Source organism: Convolutriloba macropyga, chromosome 2, assembly GCF_964194025.1.
Source record: "Convolutriloba macropyga chromosome 2, txConMacr16.3, whole genome shotgun sequence".
Classification (NCBI taxonomy): Eukaryota; Metazoa; Xenacoelomorpha; order Acoela; family Convolutidae; genus Convolutriloba; species Convolutriloba macropyga.
In genome coordinates, this window is record NC_134469.1 from 12970177 (window position 1) to 12996628 (window position 26452).

The 26452-nt window shown below is 35.4% G+C and overlaps 1 protein-coding gene across 2 annotated transcripts in view; it reads right to left on the reverse strand.

Moving 5' to 3' along the window:
- Positions 1-26452, reverse strand: part of LOC142335133 (neuronal acetylcholine receptor subunit alpha-10-like) — a 52703-nt gene that overhangs the window by 20486 nt on the left and 5765 nt on the right. Inside the window, exons 1-2 of one of the 2 annotated variants that reach the window (XM_075383496.1) lie at positions 14526-15594; positions 1039-1155 (exon numbers count right to left, since the gene is read on the reverse strand). In XM_075383496.1, the coding sequence (XP_075239611.1) occupies positions 1039-1155; positions 14526-14601 (193 nt within the window). In that variant the 5' untranslated portion in view covers positions 14602-15594. Of the gene's footprint in view, positions 1-1038; positions 1156-14525; positions 15595-26452 lie in introns of those variants that run through there. The other variant, XM_075383497.1, reaches the window with a different exon arrangement.

A 26452-nucleotide genomic window follows, 5' to 3' on the forward strand; every position in this document is an offset into this window, starting at 1 on the left:
ACCAAGAGGACCGCAATATAGCTACGCTCAGCTTACAGCTTCGCAGCTATAAAAAACATACCCGGCAGATTGCCGGAATATAGCCGCCGTTGATTCCAATAAGCATGATTGGGATTGAGAGAATAGAAGATATCGAAAAAAAAAGATTTTGCACAAAAACATTTTTAAGTCCGATTTATTTTGATGGAATTTCGTAGTTGAACATAACGTACTTCTGTTTCTTAGAGAGAGAGGCTACAGGGGCTCCTATCGATAACAATAAGCATTAGAGATGGTAAATAAGACTCATAGGAACGACGTTCAAATAGCGGGCATCTAAAATTGGGCTTTATGGGTTTATCCCGTTTCTATTTCTGACATCCATTTTTGTACTAACTCATTTTGAATTGCTTTGCTGAGCAACTGATGTTCAAATTCACTTTTAGCAGAATGAGAGAAGAGAGAAACTAGCCTGAAGAAGTCAAAAAGATTTCACGCAAAATGCTGAAAAGCTGCAAAATGGTAAAGCGAAAAAAAGTTCGACGAAGTAAAAAAAACATAGCAGGACAAGTCCTGACGTACAATTCAAAGAATTTTCATTGACTAAACAGAAAACTAGACCCAGAACGGACTATGAATGGATTGGGAAAACCACTTAGAAAAAAATCCAATCCAAAAATCGAAAAAACAGTAAAAATCAAAGTGAAATTGCCGCATGTGAACAAAAAACCACAACCGAGAAACCGAATTTTTGTTCAAACACCGTTTTCTCCTTCTACTTTAAAATTAGAGCGAAAAAATTTCACGCCGCAAAACCACTCGCTTTTTCGCTCCACTTCCTGTTTCGGCGTGACCAAAATCACTACTCCAATTTGACTTCAAAAATAATGAAAATGTGTGAACAGATCTTTAAAAAAAAGACAGCGCCCCAATACAATTCAAATTCTTTAAACTGTAAAAAAATAGGAGCGCAATAATAGCCGGCTGAGAAGATGAGGGCGGCTATTAATAAGAAAAAGATACCTCCAATCAAACCCATCGATAGAAAAGTCAACTTACGTAGGGAGAGTGGCGTTGATGGCAGAGTAATGGTTGAGTAGTTGAGCAGCCTCTTCGTGTCAAATATTGCATGCATGTCCTCCAGGTTCTCATAGTACAGTTCGGGGTGGATGTCCTCTGTAACCGCAACATTCTTATCAATACCAACACCAGTAATAATTAATAATATAACGGTTCTAAACGAGCTCATGAATTCCACATACATGACAGCTGGCTGTCAAGTTAGAGGTCAATCCATTTAGAGATAGCATTCAAACAAATAACAATAGTCAAAAACAGTATAATTTTGCTATCGCAAAAAATGAATGAATGAATTAAGATACCATCACTTAATCATATAACCACCACATAAAACAAGATTTTCCAGACCATTATCCTAAAGAAAGATTACAAATAAACTCAAAATTTAATTCCAAGTAATTTTAACCGAATATCACCGCAGCCAGTTATTACTGAAAAGACAAAAAGCTGCTTTACTTTAGCCTGTAACCATTGCAAAAAAATAAGGGACTTACACACATCCACATTTTCACCCCGTCCTGTTGGAAAGCTCAGATCAAAGGTCTGCCCAACAAAATTTTTATAATAACAGTCATTCGTTTTATAAGCTACAATAGCTTCCCAATTTTAAGCTCCGCCCTGCTAGAGTACAAAGTAAAAGTGCACTCATAAACCATTTGAACACCCCAAAATTCTTGGAAATGTATGAAAATCGGACATTTAGTGCGACAATTGCACATTACAACCACTTATTTCAAGACAATAAAATAAACAACGTATGCAACTTGAATCCAAGCAAGAAAAACTCCATAGAATGCAAGAAAGATCCACTCTTATTTGGTGTTATCGAACTCAACGATCATTTGCATAAACACCTGAATTGTTAGCTCGGCACTGGAAACCTCAAGTTTTATTATTCTTTGAACTGTATTGAAAAATTAGCAGTGACAGTTAAAAAGAGCACAAGCTACTTTGTAGAGCAAGTAAGGGAGCGGAGTGGCGGTGAGGGCTAGATTGTTCGGGGCTACGGTTGGAATAAGGTGACGGAGGGCAGACGGCGAGAGCAGTGTGTGTGTGTGTGTGTGTGTGTGTGTGTGTGTGGGGGGGGGGGGGGATGAGTGGTTAAATTCTTAAAAGCTGCACTCACCATGAGTTTAAGTCTCCTCAAGTTTTAGCGAATTGTATACATAGATAAGTAAAGCGCTCTAGGTTTTACCTGCTTATCCCGTTTTTAAGGACGAAACTCAAATGTTTAGACGAAAAAAACTATCAAAGAAAAACGCATTAAAAAGAGCAGCGGGACAAATATAAATGCTACGAACTTCGTTTGAGAGTAATTAAAATCTTTTAAATCCATATGGCCATACCGGGATTACTATATGCAAACTATGCTTGGAATAGTATACACAAGCTTAAACACAGTCACCAAAGGTCGGGTAATTGCTCTTAAACTAAAGGCGGTGCTCGATTGAAAATTGGCTTCAACCAACGTGGTAGACTTTTGATTGCAACCTGTCACCAAATGAGATCACCTGCTTAAAACTTAATAGCAGACCATTTTATCATTTTAGATCAACATAGTTCAGGAAGTCAAGGACGAAGAAAAATGAAAGGTGAAACGGTCAAGCATAAAAGATACACATTAAGATCGTAACTTGATTCAAAAAGCATCAAAATAGTTAAAATCTTTACTCAAACTCTGCGTGTCATTTTATAGAAAGAAACAATAAGTTTTATCTTCATTGATGTGAATCCGGTTGGTAATCTAGGGCACATTTGAATAGGACTGGGAGCCGAGATCAAAATTTCCAGAAAGGTAACACACTATTGGCGGACAAATCGATCACAAACAATTGGCGTGGAGCTGGCTTTGGTTGTAGCCAACTTAATAGTAGACTAGCCTCACTTGGTAAGGGGGATAAGTTGGAATCGAGGAAAAAGTAGTTGAGCAGAAAGGGGGAAAAGGGGAGTTGTGCATTGAAAAGCTACTTAATTTCCTCGAGCTAGCCATTTGTCCTGTTTCTGAGTACGAAACTTCAAGTCCCTCACAGAAAAATATCGAGCAAAATATCGCATAAAAAAGAACAAGACAAAAAACAACGCTGTTATTTAGAAGCACTGTCAAAAAAGAAAAGAACAAAACATTCACTGATCCGACGCAAAAAGAAGTTTCCGCAAGAGTGCCAACTACTTGCAAAACGCCCACAGAAGTGGTAGAGAAAGTAATCATTGAGAAACCTTTGATATTTTTGAGATCTCTCCCATTAAAAAACAAAAATTTCAAAACAGACAGTTTACAATCGGTTCTGCAAAGACACGAAGACATTTGCAACAAAATTCTTTGATTCTTTGAAGATGGAAAATACCAAGCTATTCCCCCAAAGACAGACAACCATTTTATTAATCGTCATTCTAATAGAAATATCAAGGAGGAACAAAAGTTGTCTGATCTTTCAAAAGGAGGTTCTAGTTATGTTATTCTTTTTCATCAGACAACCTGGTGTTAATCTCCCGAAATAACTGTGCACAACAAACAAGTAAAAATTGAACAAAAATGCTGTTAATTCCGCGTAGCACAGCTAGAGGTCCAGTCCAGGAGTTCTTTGTCTAGCGTTTCTTTTGATTAATGCATTTCTCTATGATGCATAGGTGAATGAACATATTTACATGTTTCATTTATCTATATTAACACGTCACATTACTTATGGCAAATTATATAGTAGTTCTTACTAAAAGTAATCCATATTCATTAACTTGGTATTCAAAAAACGCACAAAAGGCCTATAATAAGTTTCTAATATTAAAGCGAGGCGGGCGCACAGTGAAAGCAGAAAATGGTGATGCAACAAAAATGATTTAATAAAGAGCTGCATCTGACATTTCCAATCATTCCATGTCATTAAATATGCTAAAGGAATAATCGATAACGGACAAACTAATCTGCAAAATTGGACCGAATAAAGCAGACTAAAAATAAACTTTTGCAGTTTAGTTTCAAACTAAAATTTGCTAACTGCACGTTAAACTCTAGATTTGCTTCAATCTGGACTCCTTTCTGAAAAACAATATTCTGCCTGTCATTTCAGTACCTTTGAAGTTAATATTTAATTCCAAATTTCAACGCCAAACAATTATGCTCATTAGAATTCATTCCATTTAGAATACTAAATTGAATTTTGCACACGTTCTTAAATCTAAGAAACTCAATATTTTTAAACAATCGACCCAGTAGACCACCATTGTCACAGGCTGCCCAGCTTCAAAGAATATATTTAAAAGGATAAAACTAGAATAAATAGAAAAGAGATGATATATTAATTATGACCAAGTTAGTTCACAGTCTGTATATGACAGCTAAATGAACATTAACGGGAGAAAATTCCATTCAGCATTCCCTTTCATCTTTCTTAGGCTGGTCTGCCGCCTGCCTTCCTTCAATAATAGCGCCCTGGTGTGTAAAAAAAACGCAATTTTAGACCAATGCAAGTCATACAAGGTCACACTGCAAATTTACGGTTAAAAATGCACAAATAATTGCATAGAACAACAATGCGTAACGAGTGCGCTATTGACAAATATATAAGACAACAATCGTCAGCTTCAAAACTTTTAGTTAGGTTTCAACAATATTAACTTATTCTCGAACTTTGAACAACTCAAAATGTTTCAATGGAAATTCGCTTTTTTGCTCTATGTTAACAACATAACTGGCAGATTCTCACAAAAAATAGTTGTGACAGCTTTGTAGACCTACGGTCTCAAAAATACAAAAAAAAGACTGAAGAGAACTTTTTTATATAAATTGCTGATGTCAATTTCATTGTGATGAAATTGTTTAACGTGCGATATTTCTATTAGCTGCCATCAAACTTAGAGTGCCATATACTCGGCTAATCTCATCTCCTTCAATTAAATAAACAGAAGTAACTTTGAAAGTAGGGAAAGTAATTTTTGAGTGACGTCCTTAAAAAAACTTATTCACGCAAAAACCTCGCTCCACTAAGAGTGAAAAATGACGTCATGCTCACAATTCAGTCAAAATTGCGAATACATGGGAAAAAAGCGAATTTTAAGTGAGCGTACCGTCGTACGATATTAACAAAAACCTTGATGAAATAAAGAAAAAGTTAATAGAAGCCAGTAATAGCTCGCTATCGCAGCTATTACTTTAATTAGACAAATTAAACAAATTAGACAAGTCAGAAGCAAAAAAAAAGAGAACATGCCAGACTGTTGGACGAATTGCTCTAAAAGTAAGTTTGAGTCTGCTTTTGACTTATCTGGTTTAAACTAAAGGAGGCCGATTCAGTTGGCAGGGCTGAAAATTGGGCCAGGTAATCGTTCAGAAAAATCCAGTCATTATAATCGGAAGAGAAAAAATCTCAAAATAGCTGTTTTGATAACTCAATAAGCTAACCGCTTCAAAGATCTTGTCGACCGTGCCGGCTTAGAAGCATAGTTTTTTTTGAATAAAACAGAATTAAGGAAAAATTTGTCACCAATGCATTTTTTCCAGTCAATTCGGAGAAAGTCGCATCTGAGATCGTCTGATGTACTAGACTTCAACTATGACCCCAAAACGTGGAAAAATATTGAATCAATATCTGGTACCATTTCATTTTAAAATATTGTAACTAAACAACATCAATCATTCATGTCCCGTAGCAGATCGAAAGCACGGAGCTGACAAGTAACGCAAACATATAGTTTCCATTTGCTTCCTTTTGGAAAAAAACTACTTCCTGCAGTAAATCAACTGGCTTACAAAGTCTCAGCTACCCCACTTCAAGACCCTATGAGGAAAAATTCAAGAAAACTGAATATTAGAACAACAGAACAGTAAGTTTGATTGACAGTTTATGAAATCACAAAGATATTGATTTATCTTCTAGATTGATTTATCTTCTCAGCCTAAAAAAAAACGAGCAATATTGAAATTGAGACTACAAAACATTGACAGGTTAGCGACAAATCAAAAAAATTTTTTGGACAAAAACACTCCTTTTGCTAAATAAGAAAATATAGTTTGCAAACGGTTTACCTTAAAAAACAATAGCTTGGTCCTCATGCAATGAAGGACTTTAACATGCTTAGATAAAATACTCTCCATGTCAAACCAAAGATGTCACCGATATCACTTCTTTATGGCGAAAACAAACAAAAACACTTGATACCAAATCGAATTATAAAGGAAATTAAACTTGCACAAAACAGTTGCAATCAAAGAAACCATCAAAATAACTATAATTCAGATTAATCATTAAAATTTTGCTCCAATAATTTTGAACATAAACCCAACCCAAACAATTGATAGATTTATTGTTTTCCTTGACAAAGCAAGACCAGCTGCATAAATCAAATGGCAATTCCAAACTTAGAACCACAAGCCGTGCATGATGCGCAGTAAACAACTTAGTCTTCTTGTCAGACTACGACTAGTTAAAAACACCTCGTTAAGAACAAGATCCGACTGCGCATCTTTTTTGACAGGAGGTTGTCCAAAATTCACCTGTTTTGTGTCAGTTCCATTACACTTCGATTTGGAAAAGGAGTCTTATCCGTTTGTTTTCGTCGCAGAAGTCACAGCGGTGGCAAAAGATTTGTTCACCTTCTGACGGCTGTAATTTTGCAGTTAGCTCACTCATTAAATTTTGCAATTCACTTTTTAGAAGACTATTTAAGAGCTTTTAAAGAGGGACCGAACTTCCTTTAATGAAACACCAAATAAAGCAATAAAGAAGGGGGCATAGGCTAGAGAAACTTTTACGGTGCAAAAAGACTTCTAAGGGTCTCGCACCATCGACATCTTGGATGCGCGTCAACGATATTAACCGCTGCGCTATACAGGCTATGCCCACTAATGGTTCAAAATGGGTTTCAAGCGATAGACGCTTGTGGCCTTCCATGAATTGAAACAACTAAAGAAATAAGATAGACAGATTGACCACCAGTTCTTTAATAGACAACTAGACTTTTTGGTTAGATTCAGACTGTCATTTTTATGAGACACATACGCTCTAAAATGAAAAAACCCTAATTGAGCTTTTTCAAAATTAAAACTCAAAACCAAACTCTCAAGACACTAATACTCATGAATTAGGGCATACAGTTTGGCACTTCTTAGATGCACACCATTGACCTTCAACTAGTATATGTTCATAAAATTTAAAAGTTAATTAACTGAGTTCAGAAGTCACTTTTCTAGTGAGGTAGGTCACGTAATTGACCAAAAACCAGAACAAATGACTTCACGCACACAAATTTTAACTACAAAGCAGTAGAAGTCACTGAAATTGAAAAAATCAGTTAAGAAATCAGGTCGGAAGAATCATCGAAGGAGACGACGAATTAAAAGAAAACCACGATTTCCCTAATAATACCCGCTATCGCTTCGCGGCTATTAATCAGTAAAAAACTCAAGCGTGAAAGATTCACTTGAGAAGTGAAGTCAAAGAATGCTCCAGCAGAAAATCGTCAAGCAAAAATTTTGCATTAAAACGACACACATGAATAGAATAATTGCATCAAACTTTGTTAGAAATTAATTTACAACTTCATCACATCTATCGTGATTTTAAAATTTTTACAAGGAGGATCGGTAATGTGCGTGTGCTCATAAGGGTTCACCTTTCAACTGCTAACCAACGTTTAATCACTCAAAAATAAAAACTACAATTTGGTCTGTAGCAGACACGAGACCTCAGTTGAGCATAAAATGACTGTGGTGCATGAGAAATTTTTAACTGGGTCCTTAGCGGCATTTGTCTAATAAAAATAAGATATTTTGGTAGGTGACTGCCTATGCAAAACTTGCTTGTGGTGCGTCCATCTTTCAGCATTTACGCCATGGTGCGTGACATTCGGTCTCTGATTCATGGGGCCCTAAGGCGCAACGTCAACATCGGGGAGAGGGACAAGGGAAGCGGATTATTCTGTACAGTGTGGTCGTCTTGGACTGATGGTATTTAGTCCAGCTAGTTAGCTACCTCTGCGGGTCCACCCCCTAGGCCAATCCCTTTCAGGTCCATGGTGTTCTTACTGCAGTTGAAAATTGAAAATGTGGTTTACATCAAGTGGTGCAACTTCACATTTGGAAGATCGGTTACCAAGATGGCTACAAATCCTACTCAAATAAGAGTTCAGCAGGGTGCAGTATCAATTTCTGTTGTGCCAATCAGACATGTGCAATTTGGAAGCATTTGTTCTTCCTCTGCTATTTTTAGTGGAGCTCTGCCTAGTTCCCTGCTGTCTCTGTTTAGCTGAGTATGGATCTTGTGTAAGTTTACGCTTTTGAGTGCATTTTGTAATCTTTGCGATCTATTTGCTCTTTATTGCTGGTGTGTTCTTTCAGGCAGTCTCTAAGTATCAAGCATTGTCTATCTTATGGGTCCAGAACTGGCTAAACAGGTTGTTTTGTGATTAGTACGGTCGCACTGATAACTGCCGGCCAGAAATTGCTGCGCTAGCATTTCAGTGAGCTTCAACAGGCAGCATCAATCATTTTAAGTTATTGCTGTGAGACCCTTTTACACCGCTAGTAATTGTGAAAAAACCACTGTTTTATTGTCTCACTCTGTGAATAGAGTGGATAGATCCTGGGAGTGGTTCCCCGTAGAAGCGTCCGTACTTGAGAACCATACGGATTTGTCAGTAAAAAAATATTGGTTTAACAGTTTCTTTCCCAATTTTTTCTCAATAGTCAATTCCGGTCTTGATGATTGACAAAACACTAATTGTAGACTCAATGAAAAATTCATGCACATTTCAAGTTCCCAAATCGCATCTCTTTGACAAGAAAATCTGTCCTACTAAACCCAAGGCGCAAAATAAGATTTCTCCGTGATTAATATTTCCGCAGAAGACCTAGAAATCATGCACAATTTAAAAAATGAAAGACTGGTAAAAAGTTAGAAAGCATTGGTCCCATTGAAAAAAAACTGCAACAAAAGATATTCTTTTGCTCGACATTCAATGCAAATTTCTTATGCTTCAAATCTATAATCATATAAAAAAACTAAGGCTATGAAATAATAAATTTTGAGCAACAGATAATTTGCCAGAACAGAAAGAATGAGCCAGAATCATGACAAAAAAATTGAAGAAGGAAACGTTCAATTGAGAGGAGCAAATGAATCAACTGTTAAAAACTTTTGAAAAGGGAACTTCTGTTCAACAGGACGAGCAAATTTGAATCACACTGTCCATGACAAAATGTAGCATAAGGCAGTGGAAAGAACGGAGTCAAGAAATATGACAATGTTTTCCCGACTAAGATAGCAATCGAAATTCCGACCTTTTTTCAGTCATATTAATTTTATATCCGTGATTCCACACTGCTTTCATTAAAAAAAAAGATATGCCTGATAAGTATTTAAAAACATAACTGAATAACATCGGACGCAATGCTTTGAAAAAAATGAAAGGTGCGCTTTTGCAGTCGTTAGCTTATGCATAGTGAGACATCTTTTGTCACTACAAGAAGGAAATTGAAGGGGGAAAACATAAGGCGGGGGCATGAATGCAGAGTGAGTCCAAAACTTAAATTGCCCTTCACATTATATATTGTCTAAAAAACCTCGTGGGGGTTGAGTGGGCAGGGTGAGACTGGAGTGGGAGGGGGTCGAAACACATGAACTTCTCTCTACACTATTCATTGCTGCCCGTTTGAGAGGAATTAAGAACAAAATCCTAGATTACTTAATTAAAAAACGACGCAAACCTAAATGAGACACCTAATATTAACACTATTATTCAACTTTCTCATTTCACCTCACCCCAAATAAAAAAAGAAATTATTTTAACCAGCACTTTTGTTTCAGGTGATAAAGGATATATTGACTGAAATCCTCCTTCTAAAGTATCCTCCTGAAAAACTTTTCTATAATTAAATTTGGCCGATCGATATATTTGACGCAAAAAGGCATGCTTTCATTCATTAGAGAGCCCTTTGTGCAAATAACAGTATTTTAAAAAGACTTCCAATTTTTTTCTTTTCAAGCAGTTATCAAGAATTAAAGTTTTTGTGCAAATTTGGTATTTTGCCGCAAATTTATTCACTCTTAGAATAATTTCTAAAAAATTTCACGAAATTCTGCCCAATTACGATAATCTTAGAAACAATTTTGTGTTGATACCCACCTGCCCTACAAACGAGGCTTTTAATAGTATCAAGTGGTTCCTACAAACGACAGCGTCCTTCTATTTTTCCACGTTTTCTCACAATTTTTAACGTCAATGAAGAGTCAAACGTATATCAAACTGTTAAAAGGTGCGGGGAGAAAATTTTAATGAATAAATTATTGGATGATTTTTAGCCTCTTTAGTCAAATGTGTATGATTTTTATGGCTTTGACACTGTTTCATTGGACTTGGTAAATTTTGAGTTCCGTCTCTATTGTTGTTCCATTGTTATTTTCATTTTTACTATCAATAAATCTGATTACGTTATGGTACTGTTAGGCTTTCTAAAGAAGGAAATTAATTAACGTTTTAATCGTGTGTTTTCATGTTGTCTGATTTCTTATTTTTGTATTATGGCTTAATCTTATCAATGGAGAGACCATTGGGCTTTCCAGGCAGCTACAAATGGACTCTTATTTTGTTAGAGAAAAGCAATTTATGATTATACGACTTCAAAATCTTTTGTCTATACAACTTGAAAATGTTTTGTGATTAGAACGGTGGCTCTGATAACTGCCGGCCAGAAATTGCTGCGCTAACATTTCAGTGAGCTTCAACAGACACCATTTCACCCTCATTGTGTAAGTTATTGCTGTCAGACACTTTTACACCGCTAATAACTGTGCAAAAACCACTGTTTTGTTGTCGCAGTCTGGTAAGAGAGCGGATAGATCCTGGGAGTGGTTCCCACTTGTAGTTCTGCCCCGTAGAGGCCTCTGTACTTTAGAACCATACGGATTTGTCAGTAAAATATTGGTTTAACGGTCTTTCCCAATTTTTTCACAATAGTCATTTCCGGTCTTGATGCTTGACAAAACACCAATTGTAGACTCAATGAAAAATTCATGCACATTTCAAGTTTCCAAATCGCATCTCTATGACAATACAATCTGTCCTAATAAACGCAAGGCTCAAAAAAGATTTCTCCGTGATTAATATCTCCGCAAAAGACCATGAAATCATACACAATTTAAAAAATAATGAAAGACTGGTAAAAAGTTAGAAAGCATTGCTCCCATTGAAAAAAACTCCAACAAAAGATATTCTTTTGCTCGATATTCAATGCATCTTTCTTATGCTTGAACTCTATAATTATTTAAAACATAACTAAGGCTAAGAAAAAAAAATTAGGAGCAACAGATAATTTGTCAGAACAGAAAGAATGAGCCGGAATCATGACAAAAACAACAAATTGAAGACGGAAACGGTCAATTGAGAAAAGTAAATTAATCAACTGTTGAAAACTTTTGAGTAGGGAACTTTTGCTCAATAGGACGAGCAGTTTTCAATCACACTGTCCATGACAAAATGTAGCATAAGGCAGTGGAAAGAACGGAGTCAAGAAATATGACAATCTTTTCCCGACTAAGATAGCAATCGAAATTCCGACCTTTTTTAGGCATATTAATTTTAAATCAGTGATTCCACACTGCTTTCATCAAAGAAAAAGATCCCTGATAAGTATTTAAAAACAACTGAATAACATCGTACGCAATGCTTTCACACAACTGAAAGGTTGGCTTTGGCAGTCAATAGCTTAAGCATAGCGAGACATCTTTCGAGACATGAAGGAAATTGAAGGGGGCAAACCTAAGGCGTGGGCATAAATGCAGAGTGAGTCCAAAACTTAAATTGCCCTTCACACTATATATTGTCTAAAAAACCTCGTGGGGGTTGAGTGGGCAGGGTGAGACTGGAGTGGGAGGGGGTTGAAACACATGAAATTCTCTCTACACTATTCATTGCTGCCCGTTTGAGAGGAATTAAGAACAAAATCCTAGATTACTTAATTAAAAAACGACGCAAACCTAAATGAGACACCTATTATTAACACTATTATTCAACTTTCTCATTTCACCCCAAAAAAGAAATAAATTTAACCAGCACTTTTGTTTCAGGTGATAAAGGATATATTGACTGAAATCCTCCTTCTAAAGTATCCTCCTTAAAAACTTTTCTATAATTAAATTCGGCCGCTCGAAATATTTGACGCAAAAAGGCATGCTTTCATTCATTAGAGAGCCCTTTGTGCAAATAACAGTATTTTAAAAAGACTTCCAATTTTTTTTCTTTTCAAGCAGTTATCCAGAATTAAAGTTTTTGTGCACATTTGGTATTTTGCCGCAAATTTATTCACTCTTAGAATAAGTTCCAAAAAATTTCTCGAAATTCTGCCCAATTACGATAATCTTAGAAACAATTTTGTGTTGATACCCGCCTGCCCTACAAACGAGGCTGTTATTAGTATCAGGTGGTTTCTACAACCGAAAGCATCCTTCTATTTTTTCACGATTTTTAACGTTAAACAAGAGTCAAACGTATATCAAACTGTTTTCAGGTGCGGAAAAAAAAATTTAATAAACAAATTATGGGATGTTTTTTAGCCTCTTTAGTCAATTGTTTATGATTTTTATGGCCCTGACACTGTTTCATTGGACTTGATAAATTTTGAGTTCCGTTTACATTTGTTGTTGTTTTCATTTTCCTTTCCTATCAATAAATCTCATTACGTTATGGTACTGTTGGGCTCTCTAAAGAAGAGGGAAATTAGACAACGCTGTAATCGTGTGTTTTCGTTTTGCCTGATTTCTTATTTTAGTGTTATTGCTCAATCTTATCAATGGAGAGACCATTGGGCTTTCCAGGCAGCCACCAATGGACTCTTAATTTGTTAGAGAAAAGCAATTTATGATTTTACGACTTTGAAATCTTTTGTCTTCAAAAACTTTAATTATTAAATTTCACACATTTTTTATCGTTTTTCTTTTCCACCTCTATATGAGTCTCATTAATGACAGCTCTTGGATGCTTCCAGTAACACCAAGTGAATTTGTTGATTGGTTTTAGATTAGCAAAACTTTCGACTTCTTTCTAATGCAGTCTTATTGGCTTTATTTGGTAGCTTAAATTAACGACTAAAACCTTTTTCTTTTGAAAACTTTGTGATTTGGTCGGATGCTGCTTTCGTCTGCTGGTACTTACTTGACCTGTTGTTATATTTGTCACTTTGTCGCTAAACTGTAGTAAATAAACCATTCTAGCAGTTTCATTTATTGATCAATATGAAATTATTAACGACTTTAAACTCCGTTTACGTGTTTTATTTTTGACGCCACCAATTGTCAAAAATCTTCTCCACATTCATTTTCCCCACATATTCATTTTTTTCTCGTTAATTTTTTCCTACTGTTTTCAGCAGAATTATAATTTTTGGTAATAAATAGAGTAAATTTATTTTCCTAAAATCTGCTGTATAATTTTTGCCTCAGATTTGACCAATCGAAAGAAGAATCTTTAAAGAAAACTTAAATATTATTTGAGAACGCAATTTTTGTTTTAAAAATAAAGGGTTAATAAAGCTGGTAATCAACAAGTTCATTTCTCTAAGGGCCTCAGTGTTTAGTTTGAAAATTGGATAGAAGTTAATTTCAGAATCTGATTTTTCTCGTCTGTCAAATTTAGGTTTTTACTAGTGCAAATCGTTGTTTTCGCCAGTCGAGTTGTATTATTTATCAAGATTTCTCCTTTCAACTAAATTTGAACTGTGTCACTCAGTTCAATTTGTTCAATCAAATGAACGAAAAATAACCAGAATGTTATTAACCTCACTAATTTTTTATGTCTGTCTGAATTGGAGAATAAGTTAAAAAGCATGCTCTACCCTTTGCTATTTTGACCATTTCTCCGCGTGAAAGGGTAGATATTTAAGACATCAATTTGGATGAGCCGGGTCGGAATATTATGTATTTCAACATAATGCAGATTTTTCTGTCACCAGACGACGAAAAAGCAGAATAATTTTTTGTGATAAAAAATCCTTCTATTCGTCGCAAAGCGAAAATTTAAAAAGTTCCTTCCACAACTCTGTGATGATGCCACTTTTATACGTCTCTGCAAAAGACATCAAGTGGCCAAAATTGGCTCAGCGAAAAAGTCAATTGGCTTTACCACACGTAAATCAATAGGTCGAAATGACCATGAGAAAAGAATTGTGTTCAGTCCAAAAAAATATGACTAAAAACATAAGATCAAATTGGCAAACCAGAAAACCTGATTTTGAGGGTAATCAGATTTTTTGTTAGATGTACAGAGTGATCTTTTTTTTGCCGGATAAATAATGAAAACTGAGCATGTTGCAGAAACAAAAACTATATACGCAATTAACATATAACCATTAGCTCCATTTTGGCGCTTTGAAACAATCTTTGGAAGCCAGCATAAATAAGACTGGTTAGATTAATGAACTGGGATGAAAAAATTTTAAGATCATTAAAATCAAAATCATTAAAAAATCAAAAATCACTAACCGTATCCTCCCGCATTTGCGTAATCGGTCAAACCTCCAAATAGGCCGAGGAGTAAAACCAAACCAGCTCTTAACATTTTAATAAGTCACGGAAGAGCAACTTATTTCAATGACTCGGATTTTGCAATGTCACGTATTTGCATTTTAATTAGGCGAGGATAGACAAGTGCGAAAAAGAATAAATCAAGTCGCCTAAAGCAGCAGCACCTTCCTGCTTATCACCCCTCCAGGTAGGTACTGATTATAAAAATAAGCTGAAGGGTGGCAGGCATACAAACACACACACAATGTCTAAACATTCTCAGACAGCGACAGGGTGACCAATTGATTATTTATCAGTTGTGTAAGTTGTCTATTTCACAATGATTTAACATTGCTCGTTCTATCTCCCCGGCCGGTAGCTCACGTGGAAACGGTTTATTAAAGGAAAAGAATTACTAGTTAGATAGGTAAATGGACAATGGGAATCAAATTTGAATATTTCTATATTCACCCAATGAATATTTCAATACGTAAACAAAACAGTCTGGATAAAGTATAAGCCATAACGACACTATTAGGGGGCCAGTTTATCCTTGGCAACAAGGGAAAGTATTTAGTGGTGATGAAAGCAATTGTCAGTGGTATAAAGTGGGAACTACATTCGAGGATAATTCGATACATACTAACAACTCCTGCCTTTTTATTAATCTGCTACAACTACCACATTCATACACATGCAACTCTCGCATTCAATTAAGCCGACAAACAAGTACGCCTAAACGGAACAATGGTTTTGTACGAGTCACTACAAAACAACCTATTTCAATTGAATAATTCATGTTCTGGAAATTAAACTGCAGTTTTTCCAAAAAATTTCTTATACGGCAAAAAATTGGTTTAACTAAAAAATTTCTAGGTTGAACCGAAAGTTTTTTTCGTAGTTTTTCTCGCGCAAATTTGTTCTTTTAGCGTTGGTGCTGATATTAAATATTGCTATTGTTAATGACTTCTAAACTCAAAGTAGAGTCCGATGAAACCAATCAGACACAAAACTTGTAATATATAATAATGATCTTCTTGGTTGTACTTCGGCCAATATCACTTCCTTCAGGAAAACACGCAAACATACACACAATGAAAAAACTGGCAAATGCCTAGTCTAGCGGTCTGGCAGTGTAATGTACGGACGGTAGTTAGGTGGGGCAGGGGCAGAGTGTAAGAGAGGGGAACTTTTTCAAACTCCCAAGAGGCTATCTAAATACAGCTGACAATCCGCATTGCGTGATGAAAGCACAAAGAGCGTCAATTGACAGGAAACCATTAATTTTCAAACTACATACCTCGTTTTATTATCAATTTTATAAATCCCGCGAGTTTTCCATTCATCACATCTCCTCATATTTTGCAATCATTCCAGCGAGCAAGACCAGTTATTACATGCAACCGGCACAAAATAGCACCGATGGCAATACGTAGAAAAGTGTTGTTGAAGAATCAGTACAAGATGCACGTGAAATCACCGATACATTTACTTCCATTATTGATACAGTAAGAATTGTTTAGGACAAATTGAACATACAAAACGAAATTGAAATTAAAAGCGCATTCGAAAAACAAACAATCTGTGAGAAAGGTACAAACAAAACCAGAATTAATTTTAGAGAAGTTTTTAGGTCCAAGTGAATCAAGCTTCTTCCTTAGAAATTCCTCGACCCGTTCAGGTACAATTGACTCAATGACGTTCTTACATTCGTTCACAATGATGGGTTCATGTAATTAGTGCTCCAAAAATGGTTCGAACTCATTTTCACGTCTCTGTAAAAAGAAGCAGTTTTCCGCAGAGATATGATCTCAGCAACTTTGAAGTATATGCCTCCAATAAAAAACACAGATTTTGTTAATAGCAAGAGAAGAAAAAGGACAATTGGAAAGCAGGGCAGGCAACTCTATAACTCATTGCAACTTTCCTCTAATACGCAAAAATAAAAAGCAAATGGTGTCGAGGCAATGTACACTTAAGAATTTATCATTATCAAAATTAAAAGACATTAAATTAGTTATTTAAAGACCTTGACCTTACATTAGAAAAATTGAGCTTAAAATTTTAAGTATAATTTTTTCAATGTACAGCGTGAAGATTTAAAATTCAATCAAAACTTCAAATCGATTGTTTTCAATGATATCTTGCATATCAATTACTTTTGTATCCTTCAAAAATTTTTCCAAAAATGTTCTTCAACTCTTTTTTCAAGGAAGCGCTCGCCTTGTTTTGTCTGGTGTGGGCAGACAGAACATTAAAACATAGCTGGCAGATTGCCAGAAAATAGCCGCAGTAGATTCGTAGATCGGCAGTCTAAAAAAACAGTAAAAAAGACAGAACAAACAAATTCGTCTTTTCATTGAAGGCTGATCTGTTATATTTTGATTAAAATTCTGTATAAGTTATTGCTGCCCCTATTAGCTGATCTCATATAACCTTCATTTAGAGTGACACACACCCATTTGACGTTATCTTTTTGAATTAAAGTAAATAAAAGTCAATTTCAAAGTGAGGAAGTCATTTTTGAGAGTGAGGTAAGTCAAGTGTGACCAAAAATTTAATCACGCGCATGAACAAAAAAACTCGCTCCACTAAGAGCGAAAAATGACGTCACACATGCAATTCAGTTGAAATTGCATGAAGGAATGAACAAAAAAGTGGCTGTGACGTCATATGGTCGTAACAAAAATCATGACGACGAAATAAAAAACATAGCAGGACAAGTCCTGACGTACAATTCAAAGAATTTTCATTGACTAAACAGAAAACTAGACCTAGAACGGACTATGAATGGTTTGGAAAAACCATTTAGAAAAAAATCCGATCCAAAAAATCGGAAAAACAGTAAAAATCAAAGTGAAATTGCCGCATGTGAACAAAAAACCACTACCGATAAAGCGAATTTTTGTTCAAACACCGTATTCTCACTCTACTTTAAAATTAGAGCGAAAAAATTTCACGCCGCAAAACCACTCGCTTTTTCGCTCCATTTCTTGTTTCGGCGTGACCAAAATCACCACTCCAATTTGACTTCAAAAATCATGAAAATGTGTGAACAGACCTTAAAAAAAAAAAAAGACAGCGCCCCAATACAATTCAAATTCTTTGAATTGTAAAAACCAAGAGAAGGCCAATAATAGCCCCAGCTATCGCTGTGCGGCTACTAAAAAGAATGGATCGTCCAACAAAAGAATCACGTAAAACTTATTGTTCTTTTCAAAATCAAAAGTATTTCATTTTCACTTGTAATGCTCTTTATTCTTAAAGTAGAAAAAAAACACAATTTTATAACCTCGGACAATTTTTATGCTAGGTAAACGGCAAAAACTCTAAAACCTTGATATCTGTTGAGCAATGGTACCAACAGTTTGTAATTCCCCAACTGAGAAGTTTCGCCAAAGTTGATCAACGTTTATTGCCAACCAACGAAAAATACAGCTGAAATTTGTACGTACGTACCTTAAAAGAATTGTACTAAAAATGTACTAAAAATTGTACTAACAATGAGTAAAATCTGGTAAGCTTTTGCTTAGTATATTTCAACACCTTCTAGAAATAATTCAAGTATCTTTCGATTCATTAAAAACTAGTTTGCTATCAATAACTACGTCAAGACACCTCACATTACATTTATCGTCTACTGCAAAAGTTTCATTATACACGGCATAAGTCAACCTATTTCCTGTTCTGCACTGAAGACTATCTACACTGCATTTCGTTTGTTCACCATTAATTGGGGTTCATGAAATAACTAATTTTGAAATCATATGTTTAAGTTTTTTTTATTTTTGACAAAAGTTCATCTATTAATGTCAAAAAAAGTATCGTCTGTATAATAGTATCGTTGCAATTTTTGATAAAGTGTTCATGGGGTTTAATAACAGGACCTAAAAAATATGTACCGGTACTTTTTACAAGGCTATCCCATCTGATTGAATTCTATTTAAGACAAATCTACGCTTTCATCTACACCAATAGTTTTCAATTAAATTGGACACTTAAGTTTCCAAGTCTCCGTAGGAATATTTTGTGGTCTAAGGAATCACAAGCCTTAAAAAATCTTTAAACAGCGCGTACTAAGATTTTCCTGTTATGACGTTCTAAGTTACGTAGATTTTATGAGAGCATCAACTGTCGAAAATTGATTTCTTTGCCCAAACTGACTAAGCAGACAATAACTGCTCTCTTTCCACAAAATGTTCAGGGAACTTTCCTTCTGTGATGAGTTATGAGATAACAGAGGGTTTCCACTAACTCTGCATTTTCATCTGCTGCCAATGCTGGTATTTTTGAAAGACCGACAGGTTTACTCGTATTTACTAAATGAATACGAGTAAACTATATGAGTACAGCATATTGAGTAGAGCATGAATACGAGTACAGCATATTGGTCTCTTATTTGTTATGTACCGGTAATTTATACGATATTCGCAGTGATCTTAGAATGGACAAAGTTTTTTTTGCAGCCTTTTGAAGACACGGAAAGTTGAAAATTTGTTTAGTAATTTGCAATTTCTGTAGGCTTTGTTATCAAGTTTCCAAAAAAATTTTAAAAGCTAGCTTGAATTTTTCCAGTCTTTTCTATTACGAATGCTCTGAATGAAGCTGCATCTGGCTCTTTCATTATTCAATTCAAACAAACTGGAGAAAAATTGTTTTCCTTCTTGATGAATTAGATCGCTTGGAGTTTCATTATCGCTAACTTTTGATTTTTTTTGTTTCCATGCGCAGCCGTCTTTCAGTGCAAATTTTTTTTATTTGTCCGTCCTTCAACAAAACGTTTTAATTGGAGATTGGAGTGCTCTAGATCTGTAATAATTCGTTGAAACTCTAACCTCCTATCACTTCACGGTAGAAACGTCTCCAGTATTCATTTTTAATACTATTTTGGAACAGTAGGGTTGAATAGTTATTTTTCTAAAATTAAAAGATAATTGTTCTGAAACAACCACTTTCCAAAATTGTATTTTCTGTTTTGCTTTTTTCATATTCTGCCGTTAAGTATTTGCTCAAAGATATACAGTTGGTCCTTCTTGTAGTATCAATATTGGATGATGTAGGATCATAGGAAGAAATTATAGCTTGAAGGAGCCTTTGTCACGTTTTCTTAAATAGTCAAGATTGTAGTCTCCCTTCTCAATTTCCACAAATTTCCCTGAGAACACACACAAATAGTTTTATCAACACTACAAAAAAGTTATTAGAATACTTCATTTTTGCAGGCTCACCCCAACTTATAAACTTCTAAGTTTAAAATTTCAAAGTTTAAGGAAGGTACATTACAAAACCTTTCGTTTTTGGCGTTGAAGTGCGATCGTCTTGAAAACAAACAAGATTATGCTTTTCCATTTGCCAGATCTCTACTGGATGATTTTTTAGCAACCCTATTTCGGAAAAAACATATATGCAGCTGAAGCCAACGTCTTGAATGAGTTGTTCCTACAAAAGAGGTTGCCTTGTTGAATTTCACATTTTAATGAAAAGTTTTGTTCTGGAATCAAACATTTCGAGTTCTTCCTTCAAACGTCAAAATTAGCTCTGAGTTTATTTGAATATTAATTTTAGCAGATGATGAAGACACAAAAAATGAATGTCTCCAGCCTTAAAATAGCGTTAACAACGCTAATAACCAGTAAATAAAATCTTAATCAAAATAACATAAATCAAGTGATTTAAGACTCAAAATGCTTTTATGGAGCATTGTAGCTTATTAAAGCTTATTAAAATGACTAATATCTGATCCATTGCTCTCGAACGTCATGCGGTGTAATTTAATTCCGGTGCTGCAGCCTAGATAAATTTCTCTTCATGGGTGAAAAAAACATTCCTACCATGGACGGATTAAAACCCCGGCCTTCAGAGTTCCTCGACGGAAAAAAACACTCATAAATGAAGAATTCAAGTGTGATAAAGTTACTTGAGAAGTCAAAGAATGCTTTAGAACAGAAGCGCAAAAACGGCCAAGAAAAATTGTGCATAAAAGAACAACACGGTTACAATAATTGCTTAAAACTTCGTTCGAGAGCAATTACTAAACTGCTGCAAAATGAATTCTGCTGATCAAAGTTCTGAATTGGAGAAATTAATATTACGCAAAAACCAAGAAGTGGAGCTTGAAAAGTTATAATAGATAAGTCCAAACTATTTGTCCGAGAACAATACAAAAACCCACTAAAAGGACACCGAAAATGGACCGAAGGATCAAAACTTCGTTTGAAAGCTACAAAAAAATGAAAATAGAGCAAATTTGTGTTACCTCAATAATTTTATTCTGAGACAGCCTCGCAGAGCCTTTCTGAACAGAAAAATAAAGCGATTTGTTACATTTGAACAAGGATAGATAGTAAAACTAATAAGAGAAAAGGGCAAAATATGAAAACATAGCCGGCAGATTGCCGGAAAATAGCCGCGATAGACGCTTGTGGCCTACCATGAATTGAAACAACTAAAGAAATAAGATTGAAAGATCGACCACCAGCTTTTTAATAGACCACTAGACTTTTTGGGTTAGATTCGGACTGTCATTTTTATGAGACACATTTGCCCTACAAGGAAAAACCGCTAATGAGATTTTTCAAAATTAATATTCGATATTAAAACTCAGGACTCTATTATTCAGGAATTAGTGCATATAAGTTTGGCACTACTTAGATGCACACTATTGGCCTTTAATTAGTAAATGTTCATAAGTGAGTTCAGAAGTCATTTTTTGGAGTGAGGTTAGTCACGCAATTGACCTAAAGGCAGAAATGACGTCACGAACACAAACTAACTGCAAAGCAGTAGTCACTGAAGTCATATAAAAAGTCAATTCTAAGAAGTCAGGGTAAGACGAAACAAAAATCTGTTAGACGAAGTAAAAAGACAAAGCAGGACAAGCCCTGAAATACAATTCAATGAATTGAATGAAAAACTTAAAAGTACTCTACCTGACCAGCAGATCAATTGAACAAAGCCAGCCAAAACACAAACAAAATCATCTCAAAAAATTGAGAAACTAAAACAAACTAAACAAAAATAAACTCATTACTAAAACTCTTGAAGCTTTTTCCCTTAGGCGAAATTTCATCCCTTTAAAAATACATGTTTCAAAAATATGTTCAAGACCATTTTTTGTTTTTGAAATCGGTCCAGTATTATATCTGCATGACCTGAAAAAATTCATTGGCCCTTGAAGATCGATTAACTCAAAAATGACCAAAAAATAAATAAAATTTTGCTGAAAATTGTGATATTAATATCTTCAGAATCATTTCTGTGTCTCTAGACGCTACAATTAGCCCAATTCCAAGCATTAGAAAAAATCATTGGCTCAAAGATTGATAGGCAATAACCTTTAGAAAAAATTTCAAATTTCAAAAGTTAGAAATTCGTTCTATTAAAATGTTGAAAACCGCTCAATTGCCCCATAGCAGCTATAAAAACATATAGTCACACCCTGGATGAGGATAGCTGGCTAATGGGGCAAGAAAAATTGATTACAAGACAAATATTTTGAAAAAAAACATGAAAAAAATTGCAAATTTTATCAAAAAATTTCTAAAATTCGAAAAGCTAAATTATTGATAACAAATGCACTGAAGCCAACAACCATGCAGTAATTTGTCATCAGACTGTGGAATAGGTTTTCTGGCACTTGAGAAGGGACAAGTATCAAAAAGTGACAAGAATTTTAGGAAGACTTGAAAAAACCGCAAATTTTATATTAAAAAAATGCCAATTTTCGAGACATTAAAATGTTGAAAACCAATCCACTATTACTACAAATCATGCAGTGCTCTATTGTCAAGCCACAAATGACATTTCCTGTCCCTGAAGCTGGAAAACTCAAAAAATGACAAAAATTTTTTTGAAAAATTGAAAAAAAATGGTCATAACAAGTTATTTTGTCTCGCAAAAGGCCTTCATCATTCTTCAAAAACTTCAACGTAAGATTAAAACAAAAAAATTCAAAAAAAATCACAAAAAAACATTAAAAAAATTGCAATATTTTGAGCCTAAAAACTCCTAAAAATGGCCTTTTAACCTTTAATAAAGGCCATCCCAGCAGTTGCACCACTATAAGAACGTGAAGGACTACTACAGCCCACTTTGGGCCTCTGATGAAACTTAATGCCCACTGGGCTTTACCTGTTTATCCCGTTTTGAAAGATCAAAGTCATTGAAAAATGTGTGAACACATCTTAAAAAAACAGCGCCCCAATACAATTCAAATTCTTTGAATTGTAAAAATTAGGAGCGCTATAATTGCCGCCTGGAACTGCTGACGCGGCTATTTAAAATAGCAAACATATTAAAGTGAGAATAATAACTAAAATTGGTCAAGTGTTTCAAGGAACGCGAAACTCAGAAGTTAATGTTCAAGCAAAAACTTTAGACGCAATCATCATAAAAAATTGTCCAATTCATTTACTAGAAAACTGACAATGAAAGATGGCCATATTTCACTATCAACTTAATAATGCTGTTTTCAAGTTCTCAAAAGTCAGGGTAAATTGTACTGATACGCTCCGATATGTACAAGACAGACAAAAAACTTGTTTGGTCAACCTGTATTGAAAGGCGTAGGGTAGGAAAAAACGGCTCTGAAAGTATCTCAACTTTTCAATCGTATCTGCTTCCCGCTAAATTGCTTACAAGCCCATATTTACAAATATCTCACAGTAAATTATCTGTATTAAAAATCGGAAAGAAAATGAACGAGGACTTTAAATTTCAGCATCCTTCTAACCACTCAATAACATAAGCCCACTAACGCCGGACAAATTGCTCTCGATCGACAGGTGGCGCAATTTAACTCAATGGCTGTAGTCTAAATAAATCTTTGTTAATGGATGCAAAAACCTCCGACCAGGTTGGGATTCAAACCCGCAACTTCCCGAATCCTCGACATACGCATTCACCACTCGGCTATCAGGACCTTGAGAATTCTTATTCCACAATCTCTTTTACTTTAGCAACAGACTGTACTTCAGAGTGAGTGCAATTGAGATCACTCAAAAAAAGAAAAGGGCGATAAATAAGTTGACAAGTGAAAGAATGTCCTAGAACAAAAGAGCAAAAATGATCAAGCAAAACTTTTGAATAAAAAACATAACCCACTAACGTTGGATGAATTACTCTCGAACCACAGGCGGAGGCAATTAAATTTGGGGTATAGCTCAGAATTATTTATGGGTGCGAAAACTCTGAGGGATTCGAACCCGTGACCTCCAGGATAGCAGTGCGACATCTTAACCAGTACTCTACGCAAAAACTGTCAAGCAAAAAATTTGCATAAAAAAGCCTAACATGTTTACAATAATTGCTTCAAACTTCGTTCGAGGGCAATTAAAAAGAAACATACGTTTACAATAATTGCTTCAAACATCGTTCGAGGGCAATTAATAGCGCAATATGCTCAACATTTATACGAAGCATCGTAAAATGAGATACACTAGCTGCCGGGCAACAAATTTCTATCTGTATAATTCATAAAGCGTAAAATATTGGCATGCTGATGCAAATTCAAGTTTCCTTCGAGACAAAACTAACCACAGGGTGAATTTTTATCAAAAAAAGGAAATTTGGTATCCTATCTTCCACCTACTTCACTCGGTAATTTTGTTGAATAATATAACGTACCTAATCAAGAGAAATCATTGAACATCATACGGCAATACCATATCTAAAACTAGAAACAATGAAGAACAAACAGCATTCATCAACTTTCGTAGGCAACGGAATAATCGCGATCCAGTAATCTATCTTGCAGGATACCGGCAACAAAAGGATCACGAAGAGCAGATCGAATTCGAAACAATGGTGGCCAGAAATCTCATTTTTGTACTGTTAAAGGTTTTAGGTCAGGGAGTCAAGCCGTTCAAGGTCAGATGCAAATGTTGATTTCCTGCATTAGTATGCGTAATCAAAAGTATCATTAAAACTAGATGCCTTCTGGCGTTGAAGTCTGTGTGAAAAGATTCCAGTTTCAGCTAATACGTAATAGCGTCAACAAGGTGAGAGCTGATTCCAAAATCTACTGATGAAAAATTTCATCACAACAGGAATTATTAACAACCAAACATAAATGAATGGAGAGGTACCAAGCTGTCAGAAGATACTTCACCAACAGGCTTTTCTTATAGTACACGGGGAATTTAGTTTAAAAACTTTAAGAGGATGCAATATTTATGTCCCAAAATGACTTTTCAAAACCAGATTATTATGATCTTGCTTCTCATACCTAAACTGAAGATAAATCGCAAGTTGTAACACATTTGATGCAAAATATGAAGAATTATGGGAATGAGCCCATCTGTTTCGCAGACTTTGCGTGATATCTAGCATTGCGGACAGGTGAACATCAAACGAATGATTATCGTATGACAGCACGCTATAAAATGCTGAGGATTTTTTACAGCTTTCCAGTGCTCAATAACTAATCAGATTAATCAGTGTACTGACTCAGAGAAACTAATAACCCATGGAACTTTTCATATTAGACACCAAAAACCCATACTTTTAAACGAGGACGGTAATTGCGAATGTACTCCGACATAAAAACCTCAGTTAAAAGCAAGCCCATTCCCTAAAAAGGATAGGGGGCGAGAATCCGACAGTACTCAAACATTAAAAGACATCATAAAGAAAAGACATCTTAAGAGAAATGAGAAAATATGCACTCAAAGCGCTTATAATTAGAACAAAATTTACAGGATACTTAAGAACAGCACCCGGCAACCTTCCTTTCTTTTAATCTTCCAAATGGGTGCTCCAACAACGGACACCGAAGCACTGATCGTTCACCCCGATTTCTTGTATGGAGTTACACAAGAGCGTAGCAAATTTTTTTATCCGAAGTATGTGATCACGTCAGTGAAGAAGAAGGTACCTTTCTCGACTCTATAATCTTTGGTCGTACTTCAAACTTTTTTATGTTCTCGTGATATCTATATGTTTCAGATATGTCTTAGCGCAGCTCAGTAGGTTGGCAAATGAGTCGTTTATATAATTGGACGAGCATCAACAAACATTCATGAACTCGTTGCCAGGAACGCACGTCAAGTCTCTACGGAGGATATTACCGACACCTTAGCACAGCATAATGATTGTAGACTTATTCCATTTTCTGAATGTCCAGGCGTCAGACCAATAGGTGTTGAAGTTCTCAGGCGCGTTATTGGGGAAAGCAATAGTGGACTGTCTGTTCGTTGACCTAATACTCTTCGGCAAAAAATACTCCTATACGCAGCTTTCCATAGGACAAAAGTAAGGAAGTGATCATGACACACACAAATTGACAGCAAGTTTCACGCAACAATCTACAATTCAAATAAAATACAAAAAATGTGGCGATGAAAAACTAAAACTTTGCCATTACTAGCTTTGCTATTCCTGGAAAGCACTAAGCGACATGTATCTGCAGATAATGCCGCAGGTTCCCTCTCATCGCTTCCTGCATTATTGGAAAATCTAAATAACCGTGGTTGAGTTGGACACATTGTAAACGCTCAGAAATACCAGCTGATTACAAAAACACATCTGCTAATTACAAAAACACATCTGAAAGAATGAACTCTTTCAAGACACTGAGCTTGAAATCACATATGACACAAGTGTTTTTGACTTGGTTCTTGTCTCAGATGAAGCATGCTCAAATTATATCAACCGATGCGACACAAAGCATCGGCAAATTACACAAAAGGGGAGAATTTTTGCAAAAACATCCCCAAAGAATGCATAATCCTGCTTCACCAAAGAAGTTCACAACAAACTATCAATCCTATGTCGAACCACACCAAAACCTCGCCTCTTTTTGATAAAGTAGCCGAGAGAAATCATTTCATTACCACTGCGCTCGGGAGGTTCGAATATTCAGCTGCCCAGCAATTTTTCCCGCAGTCATCAACTGACAACTCAATTTT